At 40.8% G+C, this 13343-nt stretch overlaps 1 protein-coding gene across 2 annotated transcripts in view; it reads left to right on the forward strand.

The window, feature by feature from the left end:
* Abca1 (ATP binding cassette subfamily A member 1) overlaps positions 1-13343 on the forward strand; it is a 130677-nt gene that overhangs the window by 22247 nt on the left and 95087 nt on the right. For both annotated transcript variants that reach the window (XM_047524080.1, XM_047524081.1), the window contains exon 3: positions 9668-9761. In XM_047524080.1, the coding sequence (XP_047380036.1) occupies positions 9668-9761 (94 nt within the window). The remainder of the gene's footprint in view (positions 1-9667; positions 9762-13343) is intronic.

Raw genomic sequence — 13343 nt, forward strand, 5'->3', positions numbered from 1 at the left:
GTCTGCCCTTCCTTAGTGATCCCATCTAGTCCTCCTGGCTTAGCTACATCTCTCTGTAGTTGGTTTCTAAATCTCTCTTTCCTGTCCTAACTATTTCCTAAATTCCAAACCTGCACCCCTATTTCACTGTCTTAATGAAGCTCAACTTGTCTATATCCCAAATGTTCATCTTTCAAAAACTCAAAGAGCAGTAAAGAACCTTGGAGAGAATTTATTTCAGTGTTTTGCAAAGTAGAATAATGCTTGGATCTTCTTTAAAAGAACAAAAAATGTCACTAAGTTTGTGTTCACTAAATTTCTATTTTAATGTTACTTAAGTATGCTCGTATGTAAAACTAAATATATACACCCTTATAGGCTGTGATACAACTAGATGACCCATATATATTTACAAATTAAATGCAAACAAAATTGCGAAATAATACAATTAAAATTTAGCACCATAAATGTGATAAGATAACTGACATTGCTTAGCTATAATGCAGATTATAAACTGCAACATGAATATGTTCCTAAGTGGGTGGTACAGCACTGATCCTTTTGAGTTTGGCCAGTCTCTATTTCTGTGTGCTAATGATTCAATTCTCCATTCATTTTTCTACTCGAACGAGTTTCATTTGATATCATTTGACTTTCATTTGGTTCAGTCCCATCATTCATAAATCGAGTTTGCATCTGTTCCTTTCTCAGTCTTGGTGCCAACACAATCGTACGCACGAACATAAACTTGGGCTTTGAAGTCTTGTGCCAGGACTTGATTTAAAGTAAGCATTTGGAAAATCCAGATATGTTTATCAGGATTTGTTTAGATGACCCTTGAAATGAAAACACAAAATGTTTAAAATTCTCACAGAGAACTCAAGTATAATGCACCAAAAGTATGCATACCACTTCTACTTGAGAAACACTGATTTTGTTCAGCTTCTCATGTTACAAATGGGGGCCCTGAATCTCATGATCACTAGTAAGAGAGCAGGGACTAGCTCTCCAGATGTTTCCTGTTTTAGTCAAAATAGTAGTAAAACATAATGCATAACATCATATGAATATAATAAAAACAAACATTTAGAGTGAGTGTCCATGTGCCAGGCATGAAGTGGATTATTAATTGGATTATTCCTTTTAAGGCCCCAGAAAGTGCTATTTTTTTTCTCGTGTTAGAGCTGTCAGTTCTCATGTTATGAGGGATTTGATAGACAAGAGAGGTTAAGTAGTTTGCCAGAGGCCCACACTGCTGATAAGGAACGCAACGCAGGTAAGGTTGATATCCAGATAATCTGACTCCGGAGCTGGTATTCCACACCACTGTGCCAGATTGCCTTTTAGTAGTATCATTTTTTTTTTTTTTTTCTATCCTCTATTCAAAATCTTGAAGTTTCTTACTTCTTCCTTGCCTTAACTCTTGCCTCTTGCAGTTGGTCCCAGGCAGTGGAATTTCCATTTTCTAGAAGGTTTGTCTTTATCCTCATTTCTTAGCTACTATGGGGTCCATGTTCCCTGCTTCTTTTCAACCGAGTGGCAGCAACCTTCTTGGTGGGAAATTATTTTTGCCATGGTGTGTCCATTAGTGAGTCATGAAAAAAAATCATATTAACAGTGAAAGGGGGCAGGGCTTCAAGGGTAGTCCAGTTCAAACTTCTGCTTTTATAGGCGAGAAAACCGAGACACAGAGCATAGGGGGGATTTCCCCCAGGTCATCTGGGCAGCACCTGAGCTGGGACCAGAGGCTGTGATCTTCTCATTCCATCTATCACAGTCCTTTCCTTCCCTTGCAGTGCCCAACTTGTGGGAAGAGGAAATGGTGGTGAAGAGTTTTTCTGTGCTTGACCAGGAAAGGAATCAAGAGCATACTAGAACAGGATGTGGGTTGGGTCCTCCAGCCTGGGCCAGTCTACACTGGTTTTGAGCTTGTTGCCTTTTGCTCAGTATTACTTAAGCCTTTACAAGCTTTAGGATTAGAGAGATAGGGAGGCTTAGTTAAAGGCAATTTGTGCAGAGTTCTTGTTGAAGAAGGAAGTAGAAACACAATCCCCTGACACAAAGGTCTTTTTGAGACGCTATGCCACTGCTTGCTAGTGTTTGTGTTGCTTCTCTTCATGATTTCTAAAGGAAATTCATTTTGCTGAATCAGAAAGAATGGTGGTTTATTTCAAGTCACGGATGCTCAGATTGTCAGAGCTGGTGCTGAAAAGATCTGACCTGTCCCTTGTATTCTTGATGGACCTAGGGTTCAGAGAGGGTCCATCATGAAAACAGCACCAGAACGAATCTCCTGGTTGCCCCACAGGCCAGGTCCTTCTTAGTAGGCTTGGCTTTATTGGCACAGAAGTTTTTATGTTCCTGAATCTGAGATTCTAACTGGTGGTTACTTCTCAATCCACCTGGCTTAAGATTCTACATTATATTGTGTAGACATTGGAACCTACTAAGGGTTTTGGTGCCACTTTGTTAGCTCATATAGTCAGAGCCAGCCCGGACTGATACCTGCCTGATAGCTCTTGCCCACAATGCATGGAAATCATCCCATGTTTCCCTACACCTGAGATCCAGGTACGCATACACTTGGTCTTAGAGCCCAGCATAGAACCTGGGACTTGGGTCATGATTAAAGAGAATTGGCTGAAAGAGTGGTCAGTGTATTACTGGTCCATTATTTTCAGATCTTGAGGAGGTTCTCCTGGGCCAGGGGTCTTGTTTGCTGCTTCTGGGAGGAATAGAAAGAACATGTTAAAGCCTAGAACTGAGCAGTACACCCCAGAGCAACCTTGTTGAAAGGTGGCTTGGCCCTTCTCAGTGTCCTTGTTTGCTGATGTGTCCAGGGGACCCCTGTCCTGGGCCTCCATTGTGCAGACTCATGAGGACCATCAGCCAGCTTAGTTTTCTACTATTTCTGTTGGGTAAAGGATACATTGAATTGAGTTGCGAAAGTTAGGTGCAAAGCTCAGTTTGGGTTCAAAGTAACAGTTAGCTTGTGTGGGTGGCAGTCATTCAGTGCAAACAGGGTTTGGGACAGGAATGGGGAAGGACTTCAGAGTTTTTAGGCTCTTTATCTGGTATTAGGCTGAGCCAGAGGCCAAGGTCTCCATGGAACAGAGTGAGGGTGGTCCCTGTGGTCTCTTTCCTTTTTCCTTTACCATTAACTTTAAAAATTAGGTCTGATCAGTCATGTGGATGGGAAAATAGACAATTCTAATTTTTGTGTAACTTAGAGGTACTACTCTTTGGGCACTCTTTTAATAATAAGGAATCAATCAATTAAGTGGGAGGCAGGAGGATTGTGAGTTCAAAACCAGCATCAGCAAAAGTGAGGCATTAAGAAACTCAGTGAGACCCTGTCTCTAAATAAAATATAAAATAGGGCTGGGGATGTGGTTCAGAGGTCAAGTGCCCCTGAGTTCAATACCTGGTGAATTTTTTATATATATACATATATAATTATAAACTGTGATCAGTGTTATGAAGGAAACAACCAGACAAACTGTGGTACTAATGGGAGTAGGGACTTCATTTAGAATGAAAGGTCAAGCTTAGATAGAGCCCTGAAACTTGAGCAGCAGTGCTGGCCAATGATCAGGGGTTCTGAGATCAGGGACCCTGCCTTCCAGGCATAGAGACTGGGGTGTGGGTATATGTTCTTGGATCAAGGAACCAAAAGAAATCAGTGGCACTGGTGGAGTGAAGGAAAACTGACTAGGGATGGAATGGGTATAGGTAGGGCCAGATCATACAAGGTCTTGCAGCTGGGGAAGGATAGCTGATTTTATTTTAGGTTCACAAGGAATCTTTGAGGTAGGCAGGCGGTGACCTCTAGGATCAGTCTTGTGGTTCTTGGCACTAAGGGAACTTGAATGAGGAGAGTCCCAGGAGGTAATTAATGATTACATACCATTTTATGCTCTGTTTTCTTTTTTAACGTTATTTGGTGTGTATGATCCCATGTTCCCAAATAATCTTTATAGTTAGAATAATGATTCCTAAGTGTAGGCTATGTTTGGTAGTTTTGGAAGTGCTTTTATACCTATTATATCTCAATTTTCACAGTGATTCTGAGACGTATGCATTGCAACGTCTGTTTCACAGGTGAAGAAAGTACTATTAGTAAGTTACTAGAAGGAGCGGCTGGATCTTTGGCTCCAATCATGAGATGATACCATTTATGTTCCACATGACTGTACAGTAAGCCATCAATGCAGTTTTCATTTTATAAGTTCAAACCCTATTACCAACATTTAATTTGCTCCCAGTGTTTTCTGTTACAAATAAATTATTGTTAAGATTTTATGCACATAGACTTTTCTTACTTTTATATTATTTCCTTAGGCTAAAATCTCAAGACTAGGATTACTGGGACAAAGGGAAATGGCCCTTGAAGTGTATGATCAGATGTCCTTCCAAAGGATAGAACCAATTTAAAAATCTATCATCAATGTGTCAGGCTCTATAGTTCCAGGAGGGCAGGCCTGGTTTTAGAAATTGTATTTTCCTTGATCTGATTACATTGATCTGATAGCACTGATCTGATAGTACTGATCTTTCAGATTGCACTTCAATTTTCCCACATCTCATTGAAGCATATACAGTGTTAGAAATGGGTCTAATATTAAATTTTCCTTACATTTATATAGTGTTGTCCCTGTTGCTTTCGTAGTGGAGTTAATTTGGGGACATTCATAGACCCTTATCAGTGCGGGGGGCTGTTTTGGAGTTATTCATTTGGTTGACAGGTGTTTGTTACTTGTGTGTTAAGATAACCAAAGGAGTGCCCTTATTTTGGTGACCATTCTGATACCTGGGGGAGTTTGTCTTATTCTTTCCTTTTATTTGGCCTCTTAGGATATCCATTGGTGTTTTCATCTATTTCTTTTTCTCATTGATATTATTACCATATGAAGTTCTAAAAATGTCTATCACTATTTTAAGTGAAATTGTGTTAAGTCTATAAATTGGCTTGGAAAATTTGGATATTAAATGTTCCCATCAAGTAGCATGACTTGGCTTTCATTAAGTCCCATCTTCCTTTATTTACCTCACTAAAGTTCTGGAATATTCAGCATTAAGTGAATGTGTAGCTTTTCTGTTTATGTGTCTGTTCCTATTGTGAATAGTAATATTTTTCCTCCTCTCACATAATATAAATTTAGCTGATTATCACAGGCCTACAGCAATACCATTATTTAGATTTACCTTGGTTCTGATTAATTTACCCATTTTCAATTCAGTTGCAGATTTTTAGTCCATTTTGTGGTCTCTTCTAGATGCTGTAAATGGAAGGACATTTTCATCTCTGCATTTCTGATGTATATTCTTTTTGTTTCTTGTTTCATGCCCCATTGAAATCTCAAGCATTTTCAACTCAGTACCAAGAAACAGTGATTTCTTTTTTCAGCTTGAACGGAATTTTTTGGGCTTCCATTATTCAGGAGACCTTTGCCTAAGGCCAAACTTTATTCCACTGGTTTCTGTATTCTTTAAACATGGTCCTTGCTGTGCCCAACTTTGAATTAATATGCATAAATCTTGAGAATTTAAGAGTGCCATGACTGTCCTCAGGCTAGGTAGCTAAATGCTTTGGCAAAGTGACTGAATTATGGTATATGAACTTCTGCAACCAGCAGCAGTGAACACTCAGGGGACAGTGAACATGCATAGTGTGTGAGGTCTTGACACAGTTCTGAATGAGGATTCAAAAATAGTGTGATGCATATTGAATAACATGATGATGATAATAGTCTTGACCAGCTGGACTCTGTCCTCAATCCTTTAAAGGAAATATTTAATTTTTACAGTTACTCTAGAGCAGTTGTTCTTATCTAGGGGCAAACCCCCTCCCCGACCCTGGGGCTTTTGGTAGTGTCTGGAGACTATTTCTAATTGTTACAATCCGGGTGTGTGTGTGCTGCTGATATGTAGAGGCAGAGGCAGGGATGCTGCTGAACACTCTACAGTTAGTAGGAGTCTCCCACTACAGTTGTTCAAAACGTCAGTGGCACCGCTATTGATAAGGCAGCCCCACATCATCCTGAGGACTATCAATGGGAAGTACACAGTGGTGCTGTGGCTTTCCCCAGGGCATCTTGGACTTTGATGACAAACCTCTTTTGGAAACAGTGTGCCTCGTCTTCCCAGCTCCATGGTGGGGAGGTGTGGAGTTTGGTGGTGTACCAAAGCAAGACCTAAGAGTTTTCTGTGTAAGTTTATTATGGTAAAGGTTCAGCTTTTATTTCTACGTTATTCATGATGGCCTGTGCTTACTAAAAGTGCTAAGGTTAGTGGTGGAGGAGAAACCTGATTTTGATGAGTGGACCAAGAACTGCATTCCTGAAGCAGCCCTCTAGAGGGAGGCTATTAGGAAAAGAAACACCTAGAACATCCCCTGATCTTGGAAGGTGAGTTCTGTGTTCAATAATAGAAGTGTTTTTAGAGGTAAGGGAGAAAGGGACCGAATTTTGTCTCATGAGTTCCCTCATTTGGGTGGTGTGGATATTGGTGGCAGTGTCTTTAGTCACCTTATCAGTGCATGTTAGTGTCTGTGCTCAGCAGGGCTTTGAAAGATCAGGGGTCTACACATTCTGGATGTAGGAGGGCAGAGGGCCTAAGGAGGTTGGTGTGCATAGTGGCTATGATCAGGGTCTCTTTAAGTCAATTGACTTTGAACATTAGTTCTGCTACTTACTCATCTTATACTCTTGGGCAATTTATTCACTCCTTGACCCTCAGTTTCCTCAGCTATAAAGTGGGTATTATAATAACACTACTAATTGAGTTCGAAGATTAAATGAGTCAATATTTGCAAAGCATGTAGCATACTGAATGGTACATAGTGAGATGTATTTTAAGTATTGGCCATTATTATTGTTATCCGTAATCTTACCTCTTTGCCTGATCTGCACTGGCTTTAGCTACTGACAATGGTTTGTAAGATTTTCCTGTGCCTTTTGCTGCAGTGTCATGGGGAAGATCCATTCATTTTTTCAAGTAACCAACATATTTTGAGCATCTGCTGCTCTACAGGGTTCTAGATGTGGATCTGCAGAGATGTCCAGAAACATAAGGCCTGATTCATTGGGTTAGATCAGTGCTCTGCAGGACTGGCAAGTGCAGGGTTCCACTTAAGGGGCAGATCTTAAAATGGATTTGTTCCCAACGTTGTTCAGTGAGCGGGAGCATGACAGCATGACCAGAGCACAAATGTAGGGGTCAGTTTAAACGTTGAAACGTAAATTCAAACGTTGGTGCAGTCTCCTTTTAGGCTCTGATTCCATAATTTATCTGAACCTTAGTTCTTCACTTCTAAATAGTAATGATACAATCTACCCCATGGTCTTATCATGGATTAAATGTTGAAGATGAGATACACAAAAATCCCTGAATGCACAGTAGGTGCTCAATATTGGCTGTACCTTTTATAAATCTGCAAGCTGTGAATTCATCTTCTGTCTGTGGAACCTGCTGCTGTTTTTAGTCCCTGCCACCTAGTGGGGCCATTTCCTGCTTGAGACACCTGCAGAATCAAATAGGATTCTATGTGACCTAGAGATGGACAGAACTGGCCACTAATCTCAGCTCTGTTGCTCACAGGTTCTGTGATTCACCCTTCCTTGAGCCTTAGCCCTATGAAGTGGAGACAGTAATGGTTCTTACCTCACAGGGTTGTTCTGAGGACTAAATGAAATAATCTGTAGAAAATATGCCTAGTACATATAGGCTCTAAATGAAGAGTAGCTTCTGTTTATCCTACAAGTGCAAATGGTAGCCTTTAGAGCTTCAAGGTTGATGACTATTTATCTTACTTATGCTCTCTCTACTTTTATTTTCTTCAAGGTTCATTATTCTTTTCTGAATTTATTTCCAGTCTTGTCCTTTTTTAAAAGTTTTATTCCTATCTTTGTTAATATTTGTAAGTGTTTTATTTAGCTGTAAGCTTGGAATGCTTGTGTCCTTTTTTATTAAATTTTATTTTCGGTTAATGGTGTCTGTTTCATAAACATTGTTATAATGACTGCATAATATACTGCCAAGTAGATGTACAATAATTTAATCACTTCCCTATTGCTGTGCAATTAAGTTGTTTCCAATATTTTGCAATTATAATGTTTCAATGAATAACTTGATGTATATAGCTTTTTGATTTAAATTTAGTTCCCTAGGATGAATTTCCAGGAATATTATTTGGCCAATGGGGATAAGCATGACTTTTAAATACATATTGCCACATCGCTTTCCCTAAGGGCCCAGTTGATTTATGTTTCCATCATCATTTTATAAACTTCAGTTCATTCTCTCACCCAAGAAACACTTTTAAGCCTTTATCATGTGGCAGGCTTAATGAGAAGAGTGTGACATTGTGGGAGAAACTCCTATATAAATAGGGCCCTGCTGTGCCAAGTGCTGATAAAGGCACAGAGTACCTGGGGACCTGAGTCCCTTCCAGAGGAGGGACTTCCAGTTCAGCTGGTAGAGACATATATTTTTATAGAGTCAAGGCTTTGTTCTGGCAGAAAGGAAATAGTTTTATTTCCTACAGCATTGTTGAGGTATAACTGACAAATAAAAGTTGTATGTATTTAAGGGGGACAACATATTTTGGTACAAATGCATATTGACTTAAAATTAGTATGAAATAAAAAGACATTAATAAAAAATTAGTACAAAATAAAAGGGAACAGGCTGAATGTCATTTGCAAGCTTGGACATTTCAGTGTGTTTTGCCTTTTGGGGATTATTTATAGAAATATTTAGCAAAATCAGCCCCACCTTGGCCTTGGGAACCCCACAGTTAGCATATTTTCTTCCAGAGATGGATTCACTTGCCTTTATAGTTTTCTGGTAACAGTAGGGTGTTTTTTTTTTTTTTTTTTTCATTAAAGAATTAATACCTGCTTGTTATGGAAAATTTAGAAAACATAAGAAAGCATTAAAAAATGTCACGTGTTCTTATCACCCTAGAACATACATGGTTATTATCTTGTATTTCTTTCCCCAAAGAAGATTCAATGATGAGTTTAATGGAAACCATATCAAAGGTCTTAGGAAGTTAAAAGTCAATTTTGAAATAGCAAAATAGCAAACAACAAATAACAAAACGAAACTCCTGTTAAAACACTCTGAAGTACCAGGAGTAGCAGGAAAGTTAAATTATGATCTTGTCAGAGAATGGAAATATCAAGTGGCCATTAAGAGCCATATTTTAAGAGAGTATTTTCTGCAATGGAAAATGTTCCCAGTGTGATGTTAAGGCTATGGTGGTGGTGGCGGGGGGAAGGTGGGGCGAAAGCCAGTGGTAGAAACAGATGATTTCAAGAACTTGTGGCGATGCAGTGGGAGGAATGTACTTGAGTTACTGGGGGAATCCAGGAAACTGGGCTTGTCAGACTGTCATTTGGTAAAGGACATTATGCCTGGTTGAGTCTTGAAGACATAGTAGATGTGAGCCTGATAAAGCTGGCAGGGAAGCATCCTTCCTGACTTAAGGCATGCATACAGGTGTGCAATGGTATATTACAAGGTGAGAACTGCAAACAGTTCAGTGTTATTAAAGCTCAGGGAGGGAGAAGCTGGAGAAATGGATTAATTGTTAATGAATTTCTCTGTGGATTTCTCAGAGCCAGTAGTGTTGGGTACCATATTACTTTTTGAATCACACTGCTCTGTTTTATTTCTTACTCAGTGTCAGCTCTTGCTGGAAGTGGCCTGGCCTCTGTTCATCTTCCTGATCCTAATCTCTGTTCGGCTGAGCTACCCACCTTATGAACAACATGAATGTGAGTAACTGTGGGTCATGCCTGAGACTCACTTCTGGCATGTAAAATTCAGGCAGTAAACATGGGCTGAGTTTATCTTTCCCAAAGACTCTAGGAAACAACAAAAATAGCTTAGAACAGAAAATCTAGGCGTCTAATATTTTGATTTTGATCCCTAGTGAATAATGATAATAGTAATAACAATAGCTACCATCTGTTTCATACATTTTAAATCATGAAAATAAAGTAACTTTAAAGAGTGTTCAGAAAGTGGTGATTAAAAAGCACTCTTAAGGCAAAACCTTGATACTGCTGTTATCTGGTCCTGCTGGTCTTTATCATGTGTATTAAAGTCTGAAACGCACAATTTAAAATTATAGAACACATATTTTTAAGCGGCCTTTGTGCAGAACATTTCAATTTGACTGACAGTATTTCATTTGATTCTCATAACAACCTCCTAGACTTTATTATCATTCATTTTAATTTCTTGCTGAGTAAATTGGGGCTCACACAGGTGCAGGGAGTTGCTAATAAGGACGGAAATGCAATCAAATTCAGGTCATCTCTGATGACCCTTTATGGTGAGTGGGGAAAAATAGAATAGTGATGAAAAAGAATGCAAGGTTATCTGGGTTTGAATCCTGGCATCAGCATTTACTAGACTTACATGGTGAGCGAGTAACTTTACTTTCTTGTAAAAGAGGGAATAATAATACCTCTCTCACATTATTGTTGTCAGTGTTATCACCCGACAGCCATAGTCTTTTTCTGTGGCAGGGCTCAAAGAATGGATTGACACTGCAGGAAAGTCCAAATCTATGTATGCATTCAGCTGAGACCTCAGCTTCACTGTTCCAGGGACTTTTCTTGCCACTAGCCAACCATTCCTACACCTCCCTCCAGACCCACAGATTTATAGTGCTCTGTTCTTTCTAGGAAAGCTGTGGAGGCCAAGGCTACTTTTAATTGTGTCTCTTGGTCTGGCCCCATCTCTTTCACAGCACAGAGCAGCAGTTATTTACATGCTAATTTGCTAATACACATCATAATATTCAAGTTAAACACATACACACACACACACACACACACCAAAACAACAAGAACAACAACAACAAAACCTCAAGAACTTTCCCCCAGGCATGATTATCTTATTTCACCAAAAAAGGAGTGGCGCATATAATGAAATCCTTCCTCCATTTATGAGCCTGTGAGGTAATTCTGCTTTCTCTTTTAGAATCTCAGAGGTTTTTGTTGATTGATTAGCACATGGATATTTGATTTTATGTAAGCATTCCCCTTAGCCCTGCAGAAGTATGTTTTAGGGCAAGTTCAGCATTTTCGTCCCCTAGGCAGTTCCCTTTCTGGAATAATCACATACAGGGAAGGTAGTGGAATGGAAATAGTGCAGACTTTGGCACCCACAAATTGGGGTTTGTTGGGATGCTGCCTCTCCCCTGCACTGGGGTTGTGATCTTGGGTAAGTTGTTGAGTTCTGACCCAAATCCCTCTGACCCCAGACCATAGATTTTTAGAAATCTGTGGAATTCTTGGACATAGGGAGGACAGATGAGACTTCTCCCATCCATCCATGCACTTCTTGCAGACTACTTCCTGCTCTCACCACCTTCTCAGGGACCTAGTTGGAAGGACAGAGATGAAAGTTAAGGTGAAGTGTGTGGAGATGTCTTGTCTTTGGGAACAAAGGACTGGTGTACAGTTCTTCCCCATAAACCTCAGTTCAGTGGGAGTCCTCAAGGTTCCGATAACTTCCCTGGGTCCTGGAAGTTTTTTATGCTGTCGTCCTGTGCACCTAGTGCCTAGTCCTGTCTTGTTTTGTTTGCAAATGAGATGGGAGACAACATGCAAGGAAGGGCCTTTGCTTTTTCCATGGAAGGGCAGCCGGAAATACCTTCACCGCCCTGTGCTTCCTTTGGCTGAACCTCTGTTCTTAGTTCCGTATCTTTTGGAGTTGAAAGGGGAGAATCCCTTGGTTCTTGGAGTATTTGGTTGGATTACATAAATCTCTGAATGAGGAGCAGCTGACTTAGGCAAGGGGCTTTGTTTGGTTTTCCTTGAACTGTTAACAGGGAGATAAAGAGATTAACTGAGTAAATGTTCAACAGGCCAGAGTCCCTGCAGAGAGTGACTGCAGGAATTGGATCCTTGCTTTGGATGTTGTTCTCTCTGGTTGGAGTATGGACAGAAGAAAGATAGAAGGGCCCTAATACTGACATGCCAAGTGCAGCGAGCTCTGGCTTTGGGTTAACTTCTGGGGAGGCTATGTTAGTCCATTTGCATGAAAATAGAAGGGTGAATAAAACAAATGAGGGGCCTACTTTGGAGGAAGATGGTAGCCGTGAGACTGAAGGAGTATTTTGGCTGGGCAATAACAGAGGAACTACTACTATAGGCTCACACCACAGGACCTCCAGAATCCTCACAGACATTCATTGAGCTTTTATTCTGTGCTAGGCACTCTGCAAAAGTACTTTACCTAGAAGAGCTCATGTAATACTTGGCACATGTATTTTTATCACCATTTTATAGTTGAGAAGACTAAGGCTTAGAGAGTCTGTCAGTGACTTGACCAAAGTTGTTGCTTAGCAAGTTGCAGGGTCTCAGTGTGAATCCCAGTTGGTCAATCCAGAAGTCTGTGAAACGGCAAGCTCTTCACTACCTAAAAGCTGTGGTTCTTAATGGTTGCCAACTCTTTGGGGTCACAGTTAATCCTGAGAATATGATGAAAGATAGTGCCACGGTCTTTCTGTTCAAACATGAATAGGTCCTTGTGATAAGAGCTCCTGATCCAGGGCACCCATGGGTGACTGCCACATGCCACCTTGTGCCTTCGAAGCCTCGGAGCCAGCCCAGACATGCCCCATGCCCCATCATCCTGTTTGTAGGAAGCTCCCACCATGAAGGGAGAGATGGGTGAGGAGTTCACCTGGAGGATGGGGCCTCCTTGTTTTGACAAGTGACAGAACAACAGCAACAAAACAAAAGTAGCTTCACAGATGACATCTGACCCCAAGTCAGCATGTTTTCAAGGTGCCCTTGAGAAGTTTGGGAGCTGGTGGAGGAGGAAACTGACAGACATTTGGCAAACCAGGAGAGTACCAGAGACAACTAAGAAGAGCTAGTTTACCAAGGAGGCCACAGTGTGAGGAAGGGCTGGAACTGGAATCATGGAGATGTAAGGTTCTGCTCCCAGCTGTGCTTGCTGACTCCTCAAGTGTTCTTCATTGGTTCTCTGTCTTGCTATAGTTTCCTCTTAGAGTGTGAAGAAATTGGATTAGGTCATCCCCAGGGGCCCTTTGAGTCTCTGAGAGATAATGCTGGTGGTCCGAGGTGGAGAAATGCTGGCAAAACACTTGCGACTTGCCGGGCACTTCCTGCACATGGTCTGATCTATCCTGCTCATCACTTCTCCAAGGCTGGTGTCCTGAATCCCACTCTACAGATGATACCACATAGATTGAGAACTATTATCTGATACCAGGTTTCCAGCTCAGGGTCAGATTAATCCAGAGGAGGCAGGTCTCTGGGATAAGGGGAATGGGACCCACAGAATTGGGACAAAACCTTGGGTGGGGGGGAGTC

This window comes from Sciurus carolinensis, chromosome 14, assembly GCF_902686445.1.
Source record: "Sciurus carolinensis chromosome 14, mSciCar1.2, whole genome shotgun sequence".
Taxonomy (NCBI): domain Eukaryota; kingdom Metazoa; phylum Chordata; class Mammalia; order Rodentia; family Sciuridae; genus Sciurus; species Sciurus carolinensis.